The 25,662-nt window shown below is 46.8% G+C and overlaps 1 protein-coding gene and 1 long non-coding RNA gene across 4 annotated transcripts; one reads left to right on the forward strand and one right to left on the reverse strand.

Annotated features, from left to right (window-relative positions):
* Positions 1 to 599: 599 nt before the first annotated feature.
* Positions 600 to 10,199, reverse strand: LGALSL (galectin like). The gene is made up of 5 exons (XM_067292792.1): positions 10,154 to 10,199; positions 9,926 to 9,997; positions 9,711 to 9,799; positions 9,173 to 9,350; positions 600 to 6,444 (listed from the first exon to the last, which is right to left on the reverse strand). Exons 1-5 carry the CDS (start codon positions 10,184 to 10,186, stop codon positions 6,301 to 6,303), a joined length of 516 nt encoding a protein of 171 aa, XP_067148893.1. The 5' UTR covers positions 10,187 to 10,199; the 3' UTR covers positions 600 to 6,300.
* LOC106499988 (uncharacterized) lies at positions 9,905 to 13,092 on the forward strand. 3 transcript variants are annotated; one of them, XR_010883654.1, is made up of 4 exons: positions 9,905 to 10,003; positions 11,706 to 11,839; positions 12,198 to 12,294; positions 12,475 to 13,092. It is a non-coding gene; the product is annotated as an uncharacterized lncRNA (long non-coding RNA). The 3 variants fall into 3 exon arrangements; XR_001295305.2 differs by lacking the exon at positions 9,905 to 10,003 and adding an exon at positions 11,221 to 11,571; XR_001295304.2 differs by lacking the exon at positions 9,905 to 10,003 and having other exon boundaries at positions 11,221 to 11,839.
* Positions 13,093 to 25,662: the final 12,570 nt, after the last annotated feature.

A 25,662-nucleotide genomic window follows, 5' to 3' on the forward strand; every position in this document is an offset into this window, starting at 1 on the left:
GAAGCTGAGACCTTGAAACTTCCTCTTGCACTTGCTCAGGTCAGCGTGAACTTTAGTCAGGATCATGCCAAAGAGTGAAACGCTGGATCTCATAACGCCACATCCCTAGAGCTGGTCTTGTGGTTTTACTCACCATGTAATCCTCACTCATGAATCTAGTCCCACCAGAGTGAGCTGGATCGTGCGTGAGTTACGCTGCAGAGACAGGCTGCTTTATCCAACGCAAAAGTGATCAGGCGTCTGTGTCAAAAACCTGATGTCCTGGCCCTAAGGTCAGAGGCATGCACGTTAACTCCCGAGGCTTACACTGCCCAGTGATGTCAGCGGGAACCTTGCATGAGTAAGCAAGCTATTCTTTCCTCTAATAAAGTTGTTTGATTGTTCTGCATGATGCATTTAAACTAAGAAGTGGTTTTGCACAAGCTGCTATCAAAGCTGCACATCTCATCCCCAAATTTCATACTAGTTTTATGAGCGAGTTAGCTATATCTGAAAAACAGAAGATAAAAGAGGCCAGAAGTTAAAGAAAAAAAGAGGGTGTGTAATTAGGATTAGCAATTCAGATAAAAGACAGAACCACCTAGTGATGATTTCACATTTTATTGTTATTAAAAGTTCATTATCAAATTGGCACAACACATAAAAATAGATCTGTGGTGAATAATACATATTATTATTATTATTATTATTATTGCCAGATCATTTCGTGCACATCCTCACTTTTTAAAATCAGACGGTAACAAACATAAAACATTTCATTGGCTAACTGTGAAACCACTGTTACTGCAACAAGGAGAGGCTGTACTTTCTGTTGACTCTACTCAAACAAGTAACGCAGACAGAAATATTCCTCTATTCATACTTAAAAATAAACTCAAGAGAATGAATGGATAGACACATTTTTAAATACGTCCCAGCTGAAAATATAGACTGGAAAGGGAGGGCTGGAAATACCCCTTTTCCTGTGGACCCATTTCCACTGAAGTCAAAGGGAGTTTTACTATGGGCTTTAAAAGCAGCCTGATGTAGCTATTTGTTGACAGATGGATCCAATAGCCTAGCAACAGAAGCTAGGGAGGACCTGTGGCAAAGTGTGAGTTTATTATTTTGAAGCTGCACATGCTGCTGAATCTCCTGGTTATAGTAATTGTGCATGTTCTTAACAGCAGTGATTGCTGGGAGGAGCTGGGAGGGTGTATCAAAGCCAGATAAAGCGTCTGCAGCTCATTTCTTCTCCCTATTTGGGCTGACTCTAGTTCTGACCCCACACACCATTTATTGCGAAGTGACCTTTACCTGTAAGCTTTCTGATCCACATGAGAAACTCAGAACAAACCCCACAATTATAAAAACCTGCTCAGGTCACTAACTATTTGCAGACTTGTGTGGACGTAAATACAGCTTTTCCTCCTAACTCCTATGCTTATCCCAGTAAGCATTTAGGGCTGCCGTCAGCCTGACACTCATTCCACATACTACCGTATCAATTATGGGTGCCAGGGAGGCTCCTTAGAGCTGCCACCAACAGGCTTAGCAGAATTGCAGTTCTGCGGTCTGCTGTGTAAAAAGGTCCCTGTAACCAACCTCAGCGATGACAGCAGCGCTGTGGTTTCCGCGGGAAGCACCTCTCATGAATGAGCGGCAGGACACGCTGCTTGATTGCAGGAGAGAATACCTTAGTGGCATGGCTGCCTCTAAATTTTCCTGTTATTTATTTAGGAGCCTCTTTCGAAGAAGAAAGGTAAGAACATAGAGCCAGTTCACGCCTTCCAAACTCTTGGCCATCCTGCTCTTTGCAGTGTGTTTTGATACGGGGGTTGCAGAAGGTGGCAGCTAGTGGTGTGTCAAACGCACATCCTTGGGCAACTCACCCCGTCCAAAGCCTGGGCTCTTGCCTGGCTCCAAAATGCCCACTGCTTCTCCTCTGAACTCATGCTCCATTAGGACTGTACTACGTTACACTACCACAACACTACTAGCAAGCTTGGGAGTACTGTGGCCACTTCGTTGTCATTTCCTCACAGTGAATAGTTTTAAATCCTGGAAGATAAAATCGCAATGCTGCTCCCACACGTTAAAAGCTTTGGGCTTCCCCTCTCAGCCTCACTTCAGGAGAGTGACGGGGTGGGAAACCGGCAGAGCAGAACGGTGAACCAGGGGCTCTCTTTGGTTTTCAGACTTCTTGAAGAAAATTTGAAAATTTACTTGAAACAACCCTCGAGAAAGATGCTATGCCTCAAGCAGATGTTACAATCAACCGGTTTAGCAATATTACACCTATTTCTTCTCAAGCTAGTCAAGGAGGGGGGAGAGAATATAAGTTAGTGCAAATTCACACAGACAACATATGAACAAAATGTTCTTTCAAGGTGGGGCAAACATTTCTAATTGTGACACAAAAAGAAGGTATTGCATAACATTTTTAACAACTTGGCCGTGAAAAAGCATTTCTGTGAAAGATGTTTAGACAAACACTATCTCACACAATACCAAAGTATTTCAAGGCTCTTTCTGAGTAGGCAATAAACTTACATTTTTAAAAAATATATCGGCTTTATCACAGCCAATTCTAAACATAATCAAGTAATTTGGGGACAGTTTTTTTGGTTGTTTTCAATTTTTCTTTTTTAGAAAAAAAATAACACTATGCTAAGTGGAAGGATTTCACTGCGCAGGGTTTTTACCCATTCAAGGCTTCCTTCATTTCAAGATTAATTTCCTGATTCAGAGGAAACAAAGGAGATATTCAGCTAATAGATTCCAGACAGAGATTTCCAAAGTTGGTTCAAGCACCCCCTTGTTCCTGAAGAATCAAAGCTTCCAGGAAGCTCACAGACTGTCTGTCCCTACTAAAAGCAATACAAACTACTGGGAGCAGAGCATGTTGAAAATCTGGCCCAATTTGGAAACAGTCTGATTTCGACTCTGGTAGGGCTTATATCCCAAATGAAGATCTGAATAATCCCTCAATTCTGGAGACCAAAGAATTCAGATATAAATTTTGCAGCACAGTGTCCCATCTTAAGCATTTGCATTTGGCTCAAAGTGTAACTGAACAGAAACATTTAAGGCCTTGGTTTTCTCTGACTTACACTGTGTGTAAAAGTGTTCAGCAGTAGCTTCTGAATGCGGTTAGCCAACGTAAACCGAGCATGCATGGAACAGCCCTTGGTTACAAACAGACCTCGTCCTTCCTTCACCTGCCACAGCCTGGTACTGCCCCAGAGCAAAAGAAAAACAAAAAGGCTCCCGAAAGTGTATTACGCAGACAAATGGATGCGGACACCCTAACTGTGATTTTCTGCCCCTTTCTGAGTGCTCAGCCAAACCACAATACATCAGAAGTGGGTTCTCACCCTTCCTGCCTCTGAGCCCGGCTTGGAAACCGCAGCAGGCAGAATCAGGTGGTGGGCACTGCTCTCGGTGGAGATGCGCAAAGGTAAAACCACAGGGAGGCTCAGAAAAGCATTTTCCTGAGACAGAAAACTACTGGAGCAGGAATGCACTGGAGCATACAGCACAGTGGGCAATATCCCGAGGGCCCCGCTCCCGATGGAGATGCCACTGGCACAACGGTGCTTGGAGCTCATCTCAGCACCCCTAGCCTACGCGCTGTGCTGTGCCGAGCCCGTGCAGGATAGGAACGGTCGGAGGCTGCCCCAGCCTACCTCAGCTACCAGGAATCCCAAGGGGCTGGAAATACAATTCAGCCAAATCCTTTGTTCTGGGCTGCAGCAGAAGGTCTGGAGGGGAAACCTCTATTGGCTCTGTGCTACGAGGAAGATCTCTTTTGGCTTTGCGCTATCAGAGGGTCAGGGTGCTATTCTCTCCAGTCTGGTACTTTCTGGCCCACCAAACTAGCAGGGGGACCTCAGGCAACGGTGCTGCATCAGGAGACCTGACCTTACACGTACAGTTGGAGAAAACACTAGGCAAGGTGGGTGCTAAGTATCTCTCCAAATAAGAATTTCATCTGCTACCTGCATCTGCTTTAGAGCTACAGACCATTTCAAAGCTGGAGAAAAATCCAAACAGCTCATGTAGAAGCACCTTTCCCTTGGATTTTTATTATCATTATTATTATTATTTTTAAAGAATATATTTTGTACCAAAACACTGTCAGCATTCTTTATACAATGGAAAATGGTGCCATCATCCTGTATCATGTAATAGAATAAAAACAGAGCAAGACAGGAATATTTCATATGAAGATTCAATCTGTAGTACAGAGTCCGATGTAAATCCTAAAGCCACACACCAAATAAAAAGATCATCTGAAAAATAACAGGCTCTGGCTTAATTTGGAAAAAGGAAAAAAAAAGTTAGAGAATTCAACGTTAAGGCTAAAACTTCCATTTTTAACTTTTATTATGTAGGTGGCAGCCTGACTCTCAACTCATTCACACCAGCAGCACCCCATTGGCTTTACAAAGAGATTTACGCTCGTGTGAAATAAGAATCAGGCCTGTATGCCTTTGTGCTCAGAGGACTCTGATTGACCTCAACAGGCTTTGGACTGGAGCCACAGTCGGAATTTCAGCTTGCAGTCTAAGGCTTCTTAACTGCAGGCCAAATTAGCACAAAATGAGGCTTTGCAACTGGCATTCTATCCTTAACTTTGGATATTCCAGTTCTGGTTGCCTTAAACCACATCTTTATTGCAAGCTTAACATAGTTCTGTTTGTGAGATTCTTCTCTGCTTTTTTTTTTTTTTTTTTAAACACTGTGCTACAAAAATCGCATTTGTATTCTGTATCTGAGAAAGTCCCCATATTACATGTTTTCAAAATTGCCTAAATATACATTTATATCATAACTACTCAGAAAGACCTGTTATAGTCTATTGTGAGCAGCCAAAGAAAAAGTGTAGTCCTAAAGAAGTCAAGAAAAGTGGTTGTGTTCATTTATAGTGTAGCACAATGACTGTGTTTATACAGCTATACCTAGTATTTAAAAAGCTACTTGAAAAGTTATTATTCATGTGCAGTAGTTGATTTTCAAGCATTAATAACTTCGCTGTCTAGACAAGTTTTAATTGTCATATCAAAGGCCAAATATGTTCTTAAATAAATGCAGAAAATCTCCCATCTCCCCAGGAAAGAGGCTGGTTGCTGAACTAAGAAACTGCCAAATTTAAATTTTTCTCGAGTTACAAAAGCACAGCTAAACCTACAAATTTGCTATTTAAGTTTTAAAAACAGACTGACCTTAATTCAAACCTATCCTGTGCAGCAAAGTTAGAAAGCCCTGAAAAACAGTTTCTAGTGAATATGCAAAGAGTTCCCCCCAACCCCCACCAACTACCACTCCCACATTTTCCCAGGGCCTAGAGGGCTTCATTAAAATGTAACTAAATGTTCAATAGGAAACATGATTTTTCAAGAATGATATGTTAAGTTTAAAAGAACCTAAGACATTTTGTACATTCAAAATGTTTACACTTTGCTGTTCTTAACGATCAGTAATATTGTTCATTTTTACTAATAATACATACAATGAGTATAAATAAATAAAACTACAGATAAGCTTTAAAAATCGTATTAACAATACATTGTGCAAAAACTTGTAACGATCTACATTCTATGCAAATACCCTGACTAAAATATACAGGCTGTGTCCTGACACCCTCATTCAGTTTTTACACAGTCCTTGGGCCAGATCAGCGGGTGGGAGCAATCAGCGAAAGTCCATTGCACCCAATGGAGACAAGCTGATTTACACCGGCAGAAGAGCTGGCCCCCAGGTACGTGCAAAAATCCCATAGACACCAATGGGAATTGTGCTCGACTAAGGACTAGACAGTTTGATTGTACCCCATTAAAGCGAACGGGAGTTTTGCCACTGATTTCCATGGAACCAGGCTCTGGCCCTGTGTAAGGACCTCAGCACATGACGTTGTGTTGTGCTACACTACTCCAGTGCAGAAACAGTATTTGCAAAAGAAAAGCTTTGTTGTTGTTGCTGCTCTTCAGTAACTGGTTTTAGCACAGCATTTCAGAAATTGCCTTTCTATGAGATTTAAAAAAAAAAGACTGCAAGTCTTTCTGAATCCATTCCAATTTGATTATCCAGCACAGGTGAGCTATTTTGATCCAAGAAAAATGGCTCAGTGTCTATTAACCAACAGTGTTCTTCGTTAGGATAAACAACAGCCCAGTTCAACGGCATATGAGGAAAGGACTGCACACGGGGAAAGGAACAGGGCAGCCTTCCTACTATAGTTGTGTCCAGAGCCGGCTGTCACTTCTCCAAACAGATGATGGCACCTGAGCCGCTTTGGATTCTACAGTTCTAACAAGGTCAGCCAAGTTTTGTAAGCTGGAGATCTCCATTTATCTTTATTGTGTCAATTGCTGACAATGTTTCAATACGGTGGTAAAAATCAAAGAGCTGATGTCCATCCACAAATATTCTAAAACGGGGATGCTCACAAAGTATCTCAACCTGTAAAAAATAAAATGATGAGCCATGTTCACAATGTAACTGGGAAGTTATTTCACAGGACACAAAGAGCACTCAGTTAGCGTTTAACTGTATTTGGTATTGTTGCACATTTTGCTACTTACATACCATGTAACAGAAAGGGCAGAGACCAATTTGCCCCCACAATCCCAGTTACACTATGATGGATCTTCTCCTACTTCACAGGGGCATTAATTCAATCTCACTGCCATGGCCAGAAGGACTCTGGATCCCAGTCCTGTGGCTCTGCGGACTGCAGTCCCGTTTACATCAAGGAGGTTTCGCCTCTTGGAATAATGCCAGAGGCAGACCTAAATTGCTAATTACAGGGGGAAGAAACCATATCTCCAACCCATATTTTGCATGCCTTGCTACAGTTTGTTGCTGCAGAATGAGGGGGCAGTTCCCTGTGCAACACTCACCAGCCTTCGGTAATTTACTGGAAAGGAGCAAAGATCAGTGAAGGAATAGGTTTGCCCTCTGCTCTCACACACTAGCGCTGCGCGCACTCGCACAGCAGCTGCGCAACCAAAAAGGCTGCACTATTGCGGATGCACCCAGACCCTTGTCGGACTCAACCCCATACTGGGGCTGGGGTGAGGGAGATTCGGTGCGGGATGGCCTGAATTCAGTTTGACCGTTGATAGGAGGCGCAAACAGGATCAGGGAGGGATACAGCTCATCTTGCCTCCCAGAGCCCTGCAGAAATGCTCTGGAAAGGCAACAAAGCCTGGAATTGGACCATCCGCTCTGAACAGGTCCGGGGATTCCTGATATTACTGGGGCTCAAAAGGGTGCCCTGTAGTTAAGCTTCGCAGGAGCTGCCACACCAGGAAGCAGGGCATTGAGGACACAGAGTGTTTATGATTCTAGTTTGCACACGCCCTTGGAGACCTCTGGGTTTGGAGAGGCTAAAAAGAAAACCTGCAGGGAATCCATGAGTAAATCCTGGGTCATTTCTAGAGGCTGGTGGTCTGCAGTGAAATGCTGCTTTCAGGCTCTTGACTCTACTGCTAGAGCCAGTGATAAACTGGATGTCCCCAGATTTAGGGTACACTGCACTGGCGGAAGTGGCATTGGACAGTCTAAGAGAGCTTAATTTTTTCATAAGCCTTGTCCCATGGGGACCCGATAGCGCACCACGTAACAGGGAAACACCCATGCTACTGTGCAGCTCCCGTGTCATTGCGGCAGGTGCCTCCAGCCTCAGGCCTTGTTATGTAAAAGATATGGTTAGCCTCAACACTGCTTACGATCCACTTTTTCAGATCACCCTGGGCAACACCAGAACGATTATTGATCTGGATCACAAGTAATTGGCAAGAACACTTAATAGTCCATTTAAGTTACTCACTGAGAAGGAGACTATCAAAGGTACAGAGTCAACTGGGAGCCTAAATTCCATTTATGTGTTTGTGGGGAAAAAAAAAAACCTTCCCCTTCTACAGTATCTCATGCCAAAGATGTGTGATATTACTGTCCTCTAATGTAAACTGTCATTAGTGGGACGTCCACAGAACATGCTCTAGATAATTTGTCTAGCTTGACTGAGGGCTCAGCCACCACCCACTGAAGCTACTGGTACAACCCTCTCAGCAAGAGCAGGACCAAACCTCCAACCCCTTTCAAGTGCATTTCCCATATGCGCCAAAGGGTGCTGCCACTTATGACGGGAGAGTTTGCAGGAGCAAGTGGAGCACAACCAATTCACAGCAAAACCAGTCACAAACACCCTTGCAAAACCCAAGCATCTGGGGAGACAGGAAGCTTTTGGGGCTGGGGGAGATTATCTTGGGGGCAAGAAGGATTAAGAGTTCAGCAGCTGGTCAGAGCATTGGCATTTATCAGAGGGGCCACCCAGGTTTCATAAGAGGGGTGGAAAGGAGGAGGAGGAGAAGGAGGTTTTTTCTGGGTCAGCCACATGGAGAAGGCATGCAGCCTTTTTTCCCAATGTAGCCAAACAGCTGAGAGAGAAGAAGCCCTCTGCAGCTGCATACTTTGTTAGTCCTGATTAGCAAATACATCTTCACATAACCATAAACACTACAGATGGGAAACTGCTTCTAGGTCAACCCAGGCCATCCCTTGCACCACAGCTTTTCCATGTACACCATTTTCAAGTGACTACCAACTTACACCTGACACAAGATTTAATCCCAGCATTCAGAAAAGAATACCACTATTGCTTAGTTATTTAATCTGCTAACACAAAGGGCTATGGTCAACCTCAGTGTAACATCCCTAGAGACAAAGGATGAACAAGATCCTCATTAGCTGCACTAAACTGCAAACAGTATGTCCATTAAAAAAAATAATAATCAAAACACGTGGCAGTCCAACTGAGTATTTACATTCTCTGGTAATAACTTAAAATGCAGTAATAACATAGAGGTACTTCTTAATTTATAGCTATAAAACTAAACTCAGGAAGTGTGCTTCATCACAGAGTACTACCATCTCCAGCTTGTCATAACACCCCAGGGATGTGTTTACAGCCCCATCTGAAGCGCCTGCGGTCACAAGCGGCCGCAGAAGCAGGATCCCCAGACGACTTTTGATCAGTACATCCAATGTGGCAACCACGGCCTCAGCCAAAGAGGCGTGTGGGCCACCCTGCGACTTCGCAAGAGGCGAGTGCTATTCTGCTGCGGTTCTCATCAAGCGACACTTTATCAGCGACGGCGCATGCTGCTGCGATCTTGGTACTCACCCTAAAGGGCTGGTCCGGTATAAAGGGAAAATAAGGAATAGACGACTGCTCTTCCCCCCATTCTCCGGCGACGCAAGAGTTCCTGACAAACTGCCGCTCGGTAAACACCGCTTTCAGCTCGATGGCCACGTCTGCGGGAGGATCCTCTGACTCCCCGCAGGTCAGGCTGATGCCGAAGCTGCAACACGGCGAAAACAGCTCTCGTTCAGCCAGAAACGAGCAAATAAACTCCCAAATGCCGCCCGCCAGCCTCTTCCCTCAGCTCATTAAAACGGGCAGAGGGGAACGACGAGTCCCGAAAGCTCGGCGGGGGCAAGGACACCATTAGAGCATAGGTATGTGCGTGTGTGTGTATATATATATACACATATATACATATATACGGTCTAACATGCGCCCTGCTTTACTCCAAGCGAAACGCTGGGGTCGCCGCGCGGAAATGCCCCCTCTAGGGGTCAGAGGAGAAAGCAGCACGCTATATTTAAAGCGATAAAAATAATCGTCCTGGGGAAGGAGGGCTCCGCGGCGCCGGCGTTACCTCTCGGGGTTGAGGTCCACGATGCCCATGACCAGGATCTTCTTCCCGGGCCGCATCCCGCCTTTGATGTGCCCGCAGAAGGGGACGATCTGCAAGAGGAGGCGGGTGGGGGCGGCAGCGGGTCACTCGGCGTCGCCAGCCGCCGCGGCGGGGCGGCGGAGCGGGGGGGGGGGGGGCGGTAAAAAGGGGCTAAAACCCGAGGAAAGGCGGTTTACCAGGCGAGGGAAGTACACATCGGCTTGCACCGGGGAGCCCAGGGAGTTGTTTAAATGCCCGTCCTCGATTTTCTACAGGTAAAAAAGCAAGCGGTGAGGCCGGGAAGCAGCGGCGGCGGCGAGGCGGCCCGCTCGGCGCCCGGGCGGGGGCTGCTGCCGCCTCCCTTCTCCTTCCCCTTCCCCCCCCCCCGGTCGCGGCGGCCCCGCGGCGGCGGCCCCCGCACTCACCGGCGCGTCCCGCTCGGCCACGGTGCCCGCCATCTTGTGGAAGCGGCGGCGGCGGCGGCGCGGGAGCGGGCAGGGCGGGAGGGGGCCGGGGGCGGCGGCGCGGGGGGGAGCGAGCCGCGGCCCCGGCGGCAGCGGAGCGGGGAGCCGAGCGGCGGCGGCGGCGGCGGCGCAGAAGTAGGAAGGCGAGAAGGAGGAGGAGGAGGAGGAGGGGGAAGAAGGGGAGGTGGCCGCGCCTGGCGGGGAGCGGAGAGCCCGGCCCCTGGCCTGGGGGGAGCCGGGCAGGGCGGCGGCGGCGGCGGCGGCGCGCTCCGCTTCGCCCGTGCCCCGCGGCGGCGGCGGCGGCGGCGGGGCCGGAGCGGAGAGGAGCGGAGGGAGCCGGGAGGGGGTCGGGGAGAGCAGGGAGCCGGCGCAGAGGAGGGGTCGGGGAGGGGGTCGGGGAGAGGACCGAGGCAGAGGAGGGGTTCGGGGCGAGGAGGGGTTGGGGTAGAGGAAGGATCGGGGTTAGAAGAGGGATCGGGGGGGGAATGGGATCGAGCAGGGCTGGGGGGCAGCAGGGATCGGGGAGGGGATGGGGGCGAGGAGGGGTTGGGGTAGAGGAAGGATCGGGGTTAGAGGAGGGATCGGGGGGGGAATGGGATCGAGCAGGGCTGGGGGGCAGCAGGGATCGGGGAGGGGATGGGGGCGAGGAGGGGTTGGGGTAGAGGAAGGATCGGGGTTAGAGGAGGGATCGGGGGGGGAATGGGATGGAGCAGGGCTGGGGGGCAGCAGGGATCGGGGAGGGGATGGGGGCGAGGGGGGATCGGGGAGGGGATGGGGGCGAGCAGGGATCGGGGAGGGATGGGGGTGAGCAGGGCTGGGGGCGAGGAGGGATCAGGGAGAGGATGGGGGCGAGGAGGGATCGGGGAGGGCATGGGGGTGAGCAGGGCTGGGGGCGAGCAGGGATCGGGGAGGGGATGGGGGCGAGGGGGGATCCGAGGGAGAGGAGGGGTCAGGGAGGGGATTGGGGAGAGGATGGGGACGAGCGGGGATCGGGGAGGGATGGGGATGAGCAGGGCTGGGGGCGAGGAGAGCCGCCAGGGCCGGGGGCGGCTACGCGGCAGCCCCAGCCCCGTGCGACGGCCCTGCGGCAGGGCGCCCGCAGCCCTCTCGGGGTCGGGGTCTGCCTCGGCCTCGGCCCGCGAGGAGCCACCCGAGGTGCTGGAGGGGGAACGAGGTGGCCGGGCCGGGGAGGCACCAAGTCCTAAAGCACCACAGTGGGGCAAGCCCCCCGCCAGGCGGTAACGCGGCCCGCGGGGTGAGGCGGCGAGCGCGGCCCCGGCGCCCTGCGCTGCTGGATGCATAGCCGGCTGCTAGCCATGTCATGCAGCAGGTGCTTTGAAATCCTCGCCGCAAAACTCGTAACGACTTAAGCTAATTGTGTAAGCCGGTAGGCTGTCAATTGCTCATTACGGAGGGGTAGCTCCTATTTGCGTGCCATGTCCTTTGTTATGCAATGCGGCGTTAGGAAGAGAAGTGGCTCCCATTTTCCCTCTCTGACATTTGTGCAATCCAGGGGCCTGCCTAGGACTCCCCGGCAGTTTACGGAGAAAATGACAAAGCTGCCTCTGACTAAGGCCACTGGCTCTCCTCGTCTCGGCATCCCTTGCCTTTACCGCAGCGCAAGTGACCTGTCCCGGCAAGCATACGGTAATGATACCGTGTGCGAGTGTAGGGTCCTGGGGGGGATTTCAAGAGGGCTTTATTCTCATTTCCCCACAACTAGGGTTTGGTGACACAAGCACCTCTTTAGCAACATGACGTAGTGACTGGGCTTGGCATATCTTCTGCCCCTTGTACTGGAATGCCAGATTCTGGAGTTGTCAAACCTGGCATTAAGTTCTGTCTGCAGGACCTTACTCAGGTCACTCGACTTCTCTGAGTCTCCATTTGCGTTGGGTTGGGTTGATGAGTGTCACTGTCCTTCCTTCACTGAGGCGCTGTAAGGATTAATTACTCACCTTGTGTAAAGTGATGTGGAAGGACTAAGTCATTGCAATATTTTCAGTTTCAGTATGCAGGCGTGTGTCCATGGGGAAATGCTTCCAATCATGAGGTGATGCCATTCAAGGAATCAAGAGCTGCTGAGAATAAGTAAAGATTGTGTAAGTGTTTAGATGCTTGGTTATGTTTTCAGTAGTGTCCACTCAATTGGGAGTGTTTTCGCTTCTGGATGCTCATCTGGGAGACATTTAAGGCTTATAGACAGAAGCTTATGCTTGTACATACAGCTCTGCAGGAAGTCACATACTTGAATCAGGACTTCTCTATTTGTCCCAGCGCAGCTCGACACAAAGGCAGTGGGGATCCCTGTGGCGCTGTCCAGGTCTCAGCACAGAAAAACCACTGGACCGCTTTCTTCATGCCAGAACATTGGGTGTCAGGCGTCACCACGTGGAAAAGCACCTTCCTCAAATAATGCCAGGAAACTGAATTCATAAACAGTGCAGTAACATGAAACCATCACACACTAAAAATGGTTGGCTTTCGAGTGGTGAGGTGAATGCACTCACAAGTTCACCACAAAGAGGAACTGGAGTTAGTTGGATGGTTTTGTCAGCTCCTGTGTGCTGCTCACCTCTGCTGCATTTTATTGTTTTGTGCTGGCCTAGGAGAGAACAGAAATCACCCTAAGGTTTTTATTTTTATTTAGTGGTACAGTGTTATGTGATGCCCAAGGAGCTCTTCTCACAACACATCATCTTTTCCTCTGCTGTAGAAGGAGCCACTTTATTTATTGAATAAAAATAAACTTACTGGACATAAAATCAGGCCAGCCAGTCCTCTGTGCCAAAGCATGAGTTCTTGTGAGGAGACTGGTTATTATTATGCCTTTGTTTTGTTGCTCTTTTTAATTGAACTTTTTAATTTCTGAAAATTAAAGAGAAAGACTTGGCCCTTTGGCTAGCTGCTTTGCCTTGTGTTTGTCCTTTTTGGCTTGTTTTCCAGAAACAAGAATAAAGGCAATGTTTGTTCTGTTGACCTTGGAGGAATTGATTGGAACAACCTGCAGTATGAGGGTATGACAGGGGAAGGAGTTCCCATGCTTTTAAGGAACTGACTGTCTGTGCCTTTCTATTTCTGTGCCACGTTCTCCGCTCGCCCCACAACAGCCCAGGAGGGTGTTGAATGGCCTGGTTGCACCACCAACAAGGCAAAGCTGGAGGTGAGGGAGCCAGGAGCTTTGCCCCTGCTGTCGTGCCTATGGGACAGCTACTTCTGTTTCTTCTAGGGAGGCTTTCTGTGGCAGAAAGGTCCATCCACCTTTGCGCTGCCCAGTGAGGAGCAGAGCTGCCTTCCCGGGCAGCACTGTGCCTCCCACCCCAGTGGGAGCTTCCCCATGGTCCCCCTCTGCAAAGAGCCAGGGTGGGTGCTGCAACCTGACCTACTGCATTTGTTCTTCTGAAGCAGGGAGAGGTCTGAGCCAAATCCATCCGCTCACCCACTCAGTCTTGTTAAATCATCTGCGCAGAATAGGCCCCACTGAATATTTGTACCAACCTCCCCAACAGGGAAGCTCTTGAGGTTTTATGCTGATTCCTGAAGGCCTGAGCTTGCAGATCTGATGGTAGCAGCTGGAGTGGGATGATAGGTATTTGTGTCCCACTGAAATAAAGCTGAGAGATATGAGTTACTGAACTTGACTGGTTGACCAGGTACAAAAAGCATTTTGCAGAAATGTTTTGCAACTAGGTATTGTCTTCCTGTTCTGGGTTTGTATAGCCCTTTGCTAGGACTCTTAAAATATTGAGAATTGTATATAGATTAAGAAGAAGTGGCATGGCGTGAACACCATTTGGGAACAGCTAATGATATGCCCAGCCCAGCCACCAAAGCCATTGCTGAGAACTGGCAAACCCAGAACTTCATCTTAATCCGAGCACCTTGTATCTTACAGTCACTCCCTTTGATGACTTACAGAGGTGTATCTAATTCTTAGCTGGCCTTCACCGAAAAGGAATGCAGCACGATCGCAGTTTTGGTGTGGTGTAATTACCCTGCCTTTCTTGCCCCATTAGCACTGACATTGCTCTCCTCACGCCTGGGTTTATAGGCTGACTTGTACAACCTCTCTGCTTTGCCTTTTTTTTTTTTTTTTTTTTTTAAATAACATTGGCGAGAAGATGGGAGGTGTTTGCTGGTTTCATGGAAGCTTCCTTTGGTTTCTGTGTGGCAAGGCACCGAAGTCCTGGTTTTTGTAAGACTCTGAAAAAGCTGAGTAATAAGATAAAGAAGAAAGTCTGGCAGTAAGTTTTATTCACATGAGCAAGCAGTGGCTGGAGCCAAGTGTTTTATGATGTTTTAACTGCAAAATAGTTCAGGGGATTTCCTCCCTTTCAGAGCTACTGCTGGACTCTCGCAGTGCTGATATACAGCTGGCTCCTCATTTTGACCTTTGTAGCTTTGCCACTGCAAATCACTGGACAGAGGTTTGGGGGACCAAGCCCAACCTTGCATATGTTCACCCTGTGCCCAAGGCAGGGGTTTGGAGAGGGTGGTGCTGACGACTTGCCGTGCAGCAGTTGGGGATGGAAGTCAGAGTGGGAGATGCTGTACTTCCCCTCTTGCTGTTGCTTCAAAGAGTCCAGCTACTGGATTCTCCTGGCACTGCATACCAGGACTAACGTGCAGGGTGACCTCTTCACACACCGGGTACCCATGGAAGTGTTCCCAAGCCTGCCCGCCCACGCTCACTCGCAGGGAATACAAATGATCGGTATCAGCACGGATAGCGCTGGGAGGGTGTGCGATGCACCTGTGCATTTTCACAGGGTGATGCTGCCCTGTTCTCAGGGACGGGTGAGTGAATCTGGCACCCAGGGCAGGACCCACCTCTCAGTTTGCCTTTTCACATTGGCTGACATTTATACAGACCATTTCACAGTTTAAAAGTTAAAACTTGACATTTATTTCATGTGACTTTCTTCTTGTTGATCGCTGAAATATTCTGGTCTGAGCCTTGCCCTTAGGGGTTCAAACTTGCAGTGCGCATGAGTTTAGTAATGAAGTCAGTTTTCTGGGGCTCTCGGGAACGGCGATCGAGTAAACTCGTGTGTGCAGAGGTGGGCCTGGTGAGTGAGTTGTTTGATCGCACACAGACCTGCTGCATGTCTGCTGCGAAACGTGTGTATCAGAAATATTTGTCTTGCAGATTGTTTACTGGACTCTGCACCAGGAACCAGGGGTACGTACATAAATGCATATCAGATAAGGCATTATTTATTGGCTGATAACTGATCGTGTTCAGGACCTTCTAGGTCTTCCAATCCCTTTCACAGAGAATCGATGCCCAGGTGCATGGGGCAGGCAATGGTAATACCTGCAAAGCTGTGACAGGAACTGGAGGCGTCTGCAAGGGACAGACTCTTTTTTTATGACTTGGAGGCTGGTTTTTCCTACTATGTCTTATGTAGGGCCTCTTGTGTGTTGCTGCCTCTAACACTTTTAATGTGAATCTCATGATATTGGCTCTTTTTCCTTTCAGTTTCAGTTCTAGGGTCTTTGACATTTCACAAATACCTGGTGTTTATTTTTTTGCACATTTATTTTTTCTAAAGAGGCAATTTCTAGCTTTTGAACATGGAGAGTAGTTTGAGAATATGGCTACTTTTGTAAGAACTGAAATCCAGCAGCAAATAAAGAGGAGCCATTACATGTATTTCTTAAATATTGTGATTTTTAGGCTGACTTCATGAATTTTGGGGAGGGGTTAGCTCAGCATGCCTGTATCATATCTGCCAGAGGATGTGGAAGAAGACTGCAAAGGGGCTTTTACCCAGAAGTATCAGCATGCCAAAAGGTCTTTCTACATACGTTTTAAACTATTAGTGATTGCTCCATCTGGAAGAGGCTTCCTGTTACGTTATATGATCTGAAGGACAGGGTGGGGGCTGTTTATTATTAGAAGCTTCAAAGAAAATATTCTCCATTTATAAGTTGAAAGACCTGTCTTATTATTTCCATTTTTACTATGCTTTTCTGCTGTCAATACTGTCTCTTTCTAATTCATTCCAGCAAATGAAACCTTGACCATGAGAGAGTCAGAACTCTGTATTTTAACTACCAGCCCTAGCAGTTAAACCTATATGCAGAGTAGATTCTGCATTCAATTGCATGTGGGTAAGGCAGTGTCTCAGTGAATATGTTGAGATATTACTGGTTGGTCCAAACCGGTGTGCTGGTTTTGGTGCATTAGGTGCAGAATCCAGTGAAAATACAGTGAGCGTCTGACTGGGTCCCAAAAGTCTGCAGGCGCAGCTCTGAATGAATGCACAAGGCTCTGGTGACTGCTCTTCATCCTCCAAGAGGGTTCAAAAGACCCGGGCTCAGGCAGCACATCTGCACCGGCAGGAACCAAGGCCAGTCCTGAGAAGAAATGGGCAGATGGAAACTCTGCTTCGGACCACCGCATCTTTGTTGTGTCTCCCTGGATGGGTAATTAAGCAAGACTTTTACTGCCTTTGCACATGGGTTTCTGTTGCTGAGTTCTCACTAAGGTGTTGTTACAGTCTGAACTCATCTTCCTATTTGGATCATATGAGGAATCCTCCATTAGTAACACTTTGCTCTGACAGGCGTCCTGCTGTGCATTGCAGCAGTTGAGAGTGAACTAAATAATTAATTTAGGAAGCAAGTTTTGTTGAGTACATGACTTAAAAAATGGAAAAGAGCAGGACTATTGCAACAGTGAACCATGGGGTGGATTGCAGTTGTAATCTTGGACAAATGTGTCCTGCCCTGTAGTTTCTAAGCATTGCACTTGGCCATCCATTGTTTCAAAATTACTTTCTGTCCCATAATTACCTTCACAGGGGAAGGTCAATCCAGAGTGTTTTCTTGTTTTTCTTTTCCAGGGTTGTTTATTGATTTCCATTTTTAATAATAAAGCTGAATAAACAAAAGAAAAACATGGCAATATACTACCTAGCATTTAAAACAGAGAGAACACCTATATGTGCTACAGCACACTTCATCGGTGGACATCAAAGTGTCTTACAGAGGTCATAATCCTCATTTCAAAGATGAGGAAACAGAGGTGGTGAGAAGGAAAGTGAGTGGCTTAGCAGGCCAGTGGCAAAGCAGGGCAGGAGTCTCCCGAGTCTGTACTGCAGGCAGAGATGAGGGAATGCAGGAGACCAAACCTGTCCTAACTTAATCAGGACAGCTCAGGTCCCAAGTGCAATGAAGGCACAATGACACTGCAGGAAAAGTAGCAAATCTTGCCACAAGCTGTGGAGCCAGTGAAGCCTGGTTTTCTGCAGTTTTGTGTCTAAAGAGTAGTCTGGAGGTCGTCTGATGTTGGTTTTGATGACGCAATCATGGAGTGCCACTGTGGCCTTTCCCTCACCAAGCACACTCATGGAGTCTGGCTCCTCTGCTTTGGCATTTGTTTTCATAGAACTTTTGGGTGCTTGAGAATTTTTGAACCCTTTGCTTTTGTGCCAGACGTGATCAGAATGAGCCAGTCGAATCGCAGGGCACATGTGCTTGCATGCACATGCGTGCACACACAGACATACATGCCTTGGCATCATAAGATAGGGTATATGTATATTTATCATAATGTATCTTACCCCATGCAACTTCGCAATCAGTCAACATTTTAATGTTGTAAAGTTTGTACTTTTAAATTCTTTTTTTTTCTTTGTAGAGTCCTGAAAGCAGATAAAGGGTGGTACAGCAAGGATGTTCACAGTATTGATTTGGTAGCCAACATTGTTTAAGCTTACTGGGAAATGCTTTCCAAGCAGAGACACAAAATGCCTCAAAATTGGACTTCCAACTCAGTGTAACTGCATCTTTTTTTGAGCCCCCCGAGGCTCACTATGAAGTGAGACTCACTTAAGTTATTCCTTTGATGAATGAATCCTACCTTTTGGTGGGCAGATTTATGTATGCCTGCAGCCATACTGCCTTGGGACTTGGTCCTGTTATATCTCATAACCCAGAGAGAGAGAGGTTGAGTGAGGATTTTGAAGAGTAAATCAAAAGTAGTGATTTTCAGCCTTTCTTGATTTTGAACTCTGAAAATATTTCAAATGGCTGTTCAGCCTCCTTGACAGTAAATTGAAACCTACCGATAATAGGTTGCTTTCCTTAGCTTTGATGGAAAGTAGGCCATGGACGCCACAGGTCTGCAGACCAAAAGTTGGAAACAATTGCTCTAAAGAAAACCCATGATATTTCAGGAGTGCTTCCAGTAGCTCAGTTGCGTGTGTGCAAAGACAGCTGCCTGGGCTGGCCCCTCGCACCCCATCCTTGCACAGGGCACAGCTGGACATGCTGTCCTTGGGAGGTCAGCTCCAGCAGACCTGAATACATTTGCTGCTCAGATTAATAATCTCAGAGGTAATATCAGCTGAACACACTTTTTTTCTTTATGTTTTAAATATTATGGCACACTGTACAATACAACCTATGATAATACTGTTTAGCATCTCTGTTATTAGCGCATCTCTTCATATTTTTGTTGTTACAGGTTCCAGAAGCATTATTTATGGGCAGACCTCAAAGACCTAGTAGTACTTCAGTTTTACAGATAGGAAAACTGAGGCCCATTTTTCAAGCAAAAGCTCTGAGTCAGTGGTGTTGAAACTGGGTCTCCTACCTCTCACATGCTTTCTCTCCAAGCACTGAGAAACACTGTGTTTTCAAAAACACTGAAGACTATAAATTACAGGACCTCAACACAGAGTTTGCAAGTGAAAGTAAATTTGCTGAACAAAATTGTTTCTTCATCCATACGTTGTGAGTGGAACGTTTACTAGGCAGGTGGGATCCCTGTGTGTCTGGCTGCTCTTGGAGAAATGTTTTATCTGGAGGGGAAAGCCCTCACTCCTTACCAGTGGCTCCTACTCTACTGGCTGGCTACTGAATGTTTTAGATCTCCATGTACTTTATTAATAATTTTCTCTTAACACAGAGGCTTTATGCTGGTTACCACTATGTTCCTCAGACCAACAATGCTTTATAGACTTAAAAGCTTGAGACTGTTGTTCATAAAGAGTCATTTGGAGAAAATGCACAAATGGTGGTGGAGACGGGGCAGCTACCTAAAGGTTGCTCTTCTCCGCACCTTACCAGGAGAACAACCATGTTACTGGGCTAGACATCTTTCTCATCCTTTCCGTTTCATGAACCTTACCTTCCTTGCTACCCTGTGGCCTAGTGTCAAGACAAGTGGAGGAATATTTTCCTTGTTCCTGATGATGAGGATGCTTTGAAAGCAGATGCTGGTTCATTCACTGCTAGACTGAGGATGGCATTTCCCGTCTCCTTTGCCTTTGGTGAGTGTCCTGATCCCCTTGGTCAGCACTGGCAATGTCAGAGGTAAAGCAAAGAACAAGCCTCTTGTCTCATGACCATGTACCAGAGGGAATCAAAGTCCACCTTAAGGAGGCAGAGAGGCCCCTTTCCTTTTGATATTGATCATGTTAGGTGTTAATTGCAATTACCGCCCATTGCTGCAAATCCTGTTTTTAGGTGCCTGTCTTTCCCTGTGGCTTATATCAGAGCTGTGGTTGAGTAGCTTGGGTTTGGGAACTCCACGTCTGGAGCCAGGCACCTCAAAGGGAGGTGTGGGAGCTGCTGTCACCACAGCTAACCCTTTGCCAATCTGGGGCCTAAATGTCAGAGGTGAGTAATTGTTATTGATGGAGGAGCTGCCTTGTTTGCTTCTATACCACTGAATAAATAAAGCAGGTTTCCCAGCTGTTCCCTCCTCTGAGTGTCTTCCAGCTCCTACCAACTTCTCCATGTCACTCCCTTTTCCTAATCTCCCCATCTTTCCTCTGTGGCTTTCTCCTGCAGTTTGAGCTCTGGCAGGCAGCTCCCAGAGTGTTAGGGTCTTCTCAGCTGAAGAGGGCTTTCCAAGGGCAACCTTGCTTTGAATTGCTTGAATGTCCTGAATGCTTGCCTCTACAACCTTCCTCCCAAAACCATCTGTGACAAAAAATGAAGTTTTTGCCCTGTGTTGCCATGGCCATATTTAATAGTTAGTTAAATACTGAGGTTGCTAGCCTTTTCTTACCAGCATGCCCTATTCCTAAAGAAGTCTTTTAAAATAGGACTGCTGGAGGGCAAGGACATTTACTGACCAAACCATCTGCAGAAGAGTTGATCTTTCCATTTACCCTTCAAAGCCAATGTTGCAATATTTCCCCAGAGTCTGTGACCTGAATAACACGTTAGAGTCCTTCTAAGGTGACTGGTCCAGAAATGGACATGGCTCCTGTTGCTTGTTTCAGTAGCTGCAGTGACTTCAGTTACTTTGTAAAAAATAATTTGGACGATCCATCAAGGTATTTCCAAAAGCAGAAAAGCAGAGTGATGGGACACACAAAAACCCATTATGAAAGTAGTACAGTAGTTAAATGGACAGACCCTGCGGATATTCTGTGTCAATATAAATAACGATAGTGCTGTACTAAGCTTTTATTCCGTTAGAGCAGCTCTATCACATTAATCTCCTCAGTGTTATGCCAGAGAATGCTGCATAGCTTTTTTTTTCTTTTCTTTCTTTAATGTGTAAATCCACATCCTAATCTGGCAGGCTTTCTACAGCACAAAAGTGTCAGCAAGATATAGGTGAATCTTTCTTCTGTGTGGTCTGACAGGGATATATATCTTGTCTTCTTTGCCTATGGTACAGCTCCTTTAGAAATACTTTCTGTGGAACAATGTCACTTGGGGGGATAATCATTTTAATGGCAGTTCTATGCTGTCTGTTAAAGTCCTAGTATAGTAGAGGTGCATGTGACTACGCTGGCATAAAAACGCTTGTGTTTGTGTGGTTCTGGGAACCGCTATAAGTTATGCTAGCAAAAGCATTTTTTCCTTTGTATGTTGGGAAAGCTGGCACTGTTACTGAATATAACTGTAAATAAAACAAGCCTGGCACTACTTTCATTCACAGGCCCCCAGTTCAGATATATCCTCACCATCACCATACAGACAGGGAAACGGGAACTGTGAGGGATCAAGTGGGTTGGTGTCCAGCTCATCTCATGACCTTCAGCTGTCCACTGCAGGCACCAACAGCTAGATACCAGAGACTCCCTTTACAGAGAAAAATTTCTAGGAAGTGAAGAGCCTGAAGTATTTTCAACACCCATTTTAGAGTGGGATGAACTGTGGCCTAGAAAAATCTATTTCCAGCCGCTGAGGATAAAAGGAGCCCAGGGGAATGAGATCAATCACTTACAACGTAAATGTCCAGTGTGGATTAGATGAATCTCCCTTTCGATCTGCCTGACTGAGGTCCTCAGCACATCCCCAGACTGCCAGCCTCGCTTCCCACCCACCTGGGCATGGTGCCCACTGCAAGTGTAAGGCATCAGTCCCTGCTCAGCTTGTCTTAATTAAAAACAACTTTACTGTTTGGTACGTACCAACAGAATGCACAATATAATCTGAGACACAGAAGGCTCCTGCCCTGAGGACGTTTCCCTGTAAACAGATGGCAAGCACAAAATACACCAGGAGAGCCAAAAAGCTCTGTCTTGAAAGGTTTGGGGTTTCCTTCCCCTTTGGACAGACATTATTGCTGGCTGATGTGGGCTCCAGTTTCAGAAGAAGTCTTTAAGGCTAAGGCAGCGTGGGAAGCCTGTGAAGAAAAAATATGAAAACAAGGGAGGGAAAAGACAACCTATTAGCATTCTCCAGTGAGGATTTTATTTCAGCCCATCCCTCTCCCTCTGCACTTAGCCCTGTACAGATACACCTCACCAGGGAGTAGTGTAGGGAGGCGTAGAGTCCACGTAGGCAGGAGAGAGGGTGGGGGACAGGAAGGATTCAGCTTAATTTCCCAGACTTGAAACAGATTTGCCGACTGACGTCATGACTTGTACAAGGTTGCCCAGGATGTCGGCGGCAGAGCTGGTAATTAAACCCCTGGCATCCCAGCCAGAGGCACTGTCATGTCCTCCTGCTGAAGCAGAGCTCGTCTGGCACAGCAGAAATCTTATGTAATGAGGCCAGATTTTTCATTTTGGTAGCAACAGTTTCTGAAGAACTCATATGTATGATTTTCGCTGTTTCTAAGTTAGAGAACGAGTTCCTTCTTTCCCCCAAACAGTCTCACACTTCGCTAGGTTGCATCCAGGGTCAGGGAGTGAGGGTTCATCTTCCAAGTAACGAGGCTGGGCTGTCATTTGCATTCCCTCTTTGTTTTGTGCTGCAATGATGGAGCTTCGCACTGGCATGTGAGACATTTTCTTACTGGTTGTGTACAACCGCAATCATATCTCAGAAGCATTTTGGCACGTTGCCCCCCTGGCAGTGAACGATTTTAGTAGCAACTTCTCAGGCTGAGATGTTTTTGTTGAAATGCATTAGCCCGTGTCTGTTATTGCACAGCCTTTTCCTTTCTCCCTCGTCTGTTTTGGCCATATCAGAAGGTGTGAAATCTTTTCAAAGAATCTTTAATCTTTATCAACATTTGGAGTGGGCCTGAAAAAACACTTGTTAGGGAAAAAAATATTATGGTGTTAATAAACCCCTTCCTTAATGTGGTTCTTGGCTTATTATTCTGGCTGACACACTCTCTTATAGATGCAGTATTACAATAGCAATAGTGCAGTAGCAAATCATGATTATTTCTAGTAGGAAGAATCTCACCACCATACCCTAATGTGTTCAGCCTATCCTGTGAGTGTGTGTTTCTTGTAGACACGCTTGCCGCGTGGTTTTCTGGAAAATAGAGGCTTAAGGCTGATTAACGTTTTCTACCACCACCTGAATAACGCCTAAAACTGTGGGATAATTAAGATCAAGTTTTACAATCCATTGGTTACCTTTTCAGGCAGAACTCTTCATTCAGCCAAAGATAATAGATTAGCATCAGTGAGTTCATCAGCTATAAATCTAAGGTGTAAAGTAAAATAAACATATCATAAAATTTCCGCCCTGCTTTTTCCCACCAGTTCTTAAGACCATTTGTTTATTTTGCAAGGCTTACCAGTTCAAGACTTTAAAATCACTGACTACATATGGGGAGCAAAATGTGATATGTTTTGGTCTTTTGTACATGGAGGAGATTGAAGTGTTGGTATGGAGCTGGAGTGGGAGAGGCAAGATGCTGGTGTCCTTGGTGAGGAATGAAGAGAACTGGAGAGCAGGATGGGGGGAGGCACATGTGGTTTGGGGGATTGCTACCCAAGTTCAAAGTATTTAGACAGGTTTCTTGCCTCTAATTAGGTGTTTAAACCCAGACCTGAAGCAGTTAAATACCTGCACAAACATAAAATTCAGTGTCACCTAAACATACAGCTCTGTGCTTTGCTGAGTCAGTCCGCAAAATATAGGTGGGCTGTGGCAGGAGGATTTCTAGTCCTCAGGTTTAAGCTGACTGAGGCCATCAGGTCAGAACTAAAGTATTTTGTAGAAAATTAGCTACCAATGTCAAAGTCTGGGTGAGTGCAGCTTCTGCAAATGTTTCCAGTTAACATCTTAAATCTTATTATCTCAAGTCTTTTATCTTCAAATTTTCTTAGGTGTTTGTTTGTTTTCTTTACATTCGTTTACATATACTGAGCTGAAAGATTTTCTGGAAATGCTGGTATGGCTTTTAACTGTAAGAATGATTCACTGAGAATAATTAATTCAGAGATCTCTTTTCCTTGTAACCTGGTGGTGGATATTCTGTGATTTTCTTGGAAGTATTTTTCCCCTGAATGTGCATGTATACACTCACACCCACACAGGCTCGCACACATTTGCAAACGCAGACACTTCCCTCTTCTTCCTCTGGAACTTTTAAATGGCTCCGTGTTTCTTGAGCAGGACGTATCTGCCCTGTAGAATTAACACTTTCTGCTACACATCTCCTTTATGTGTGCCCAGAAGCAAGATCAAGCTTTTGAGATTTGCAGGACCCGTCCTATGGCTCCACTGGCTTTTTGTCCATACTGTAAAACTCCCTGAGCTTCCAGAGCAGGGTGGTCGCATGCAAACTGCATCTCGGGAAAGGTCTGTGCTCTGCACCAGCTCCTGAAATGTGTCCAGGCTTGGTTTGGGAGACTGCTGGTTGGCCTGGATCAAACCAGGCTGGGCACTTTGCTAAAGAATTAAATAATAATATGATTTGCTCCCAGAGCCCAGATCTGTCCCCCGGCATTGTTTAATTTATGAGCATCGGTGCAAGTATTGTTCTCAATGCAGAGGTTATAGCTTGCTCACATTTTAATATCTATTGGCAGCAAAAGCAGTGAGTTCGGTATGCCTCAGACTTTGTGAGCCCTCAGGAGTATTACTTACATACAGAATTAAGCATGGACCTTACAGTCTGTGAAACAAGCTCATACATAGGATAAGGGGTAAGATATCCCTACTGGTCCTGTAAATAAAGTCTCCCATGAAACACTGGTATTACTTGAACTTGCCTCATAAAGCTCCCAAATTTCCTGCGGAGTTTAGGCACCTAAAGAGAAATCGGGGGGGGGGGGGTGCTAAATACATTTGAAGTGCAATATCTCATGTTTTTTCTCTTGTTTTGAAAAAGATCATTTACGGCAATGCCAGAATTTCCTGTGCCTTAGCACTTCACACAGTTATTTCAGGAGCCGAAAGCTATTACGGTGCTTTTTAATCACCAGCATTCTGTGACAAAACAAGCAGTTGCTTTGCAGTGATGGTTCTATCGTTGCAATACTGGTAGCTCCTTTGGAGCCTGTGCAAGGTAGCTAGCAGGCTAGCTGGGTTTAACCAAATCCGGGTAATGTAAGGAGCCTGCAGCAGAATATGGAGCCACTCCATAATTATGCTCCTGGTTTTTCTGCCTTGTGTATGAAACAGTCACTGGAACAGGACAATTTTATAAATTCAGGGAGGGCCAACATTATTATAAATAACTATAATGACACTTGACTCTTTGAGGGCTTTTATCCAAATGCCTCCAAGCCTTTGTTCTTCACAAAGAGAGATAAATGTAATTATCACAGTTCTAAAGTGGGGAAAGCCGAGGCATACTGAGCTTAATGAACTGCTCATGGATATACAGCAAAGCAGTAGCAGAGCTGGGAACAGAAACCAGCTTTCCTGACTCCCGTCTGCGCTGCTGGGTCCCTTTGCCACCTCTGCTAGGGAGCGACAGCAGTGGGAGAAACGCGACAAAAGGTCCCAGCGGGGCAAAGCTGAGCGTGGCCACGGGGCCCCACGACAGCCCTGCGCCCCGCTGAGCTGCTCGGGCGGACGTCGGGAACCCGCGCGTCGGATGCGTGAGAGTCCCTCGCAGTTTGTCCCTGCGGTAACGTTTGCTTGCGGGCACGACACCGTCCGCTGAGCCGCTCTCTGCCCCTCTGCCCCCGTAGCTGCGCTAACGCGGGAACAGCAGGTGCTCCTCTTTCATCCCTCGGATTCAGCCACAGCGACAGTCACCCTGCGGCGTCTTCCTTTACAAAGCGCGTCTTCTTTGCCCTGACCTGGCCCTAACCACGCAGGCCGGCCCAGCTGGGACCTGCAGCCGGCGACCTGCG

This window comes from Apteryx mantelli, chromosome 3 (genome assembly GCF_036417845.1).
Source record: "Apteryx mantelli isolate bAptMan1 chromosome 3, bAptMan1.hap1, whole genome shotgun sequence".
Taxonomy (NCBI): domain Eukaryota; kingdom Metazoa; phylum Chordata; class Aves; order Apterygiformes; family Apterygidae; genus Apteryx; species Apteryx mantelli.

Excerpts from the sequence above, each read along its gene's own strand:
- LGALSL (XM_067292792.1), bottom strand. The coding sequence starts at position 10,186 with ATGGCGGGCACCGTGGCCGAGCGGGACGCGCCG. Across the intron at positions 9,998-10,153 it reads TGGCCGAGCGGGACGCGCCG|AAAATCGAGGACGGGCATTT; the intron begins GTGAGTGCGGGG and ends TTTTACCTGTAG. Across the intron at positions 9,800-9,925 it reads ATGTGTACTTCCCTCGCCTG|ATCGTCCCCTTCTGCGGGCA; the intron begins GTAAACCGCCTT and ends CTCCTCTTGCAG.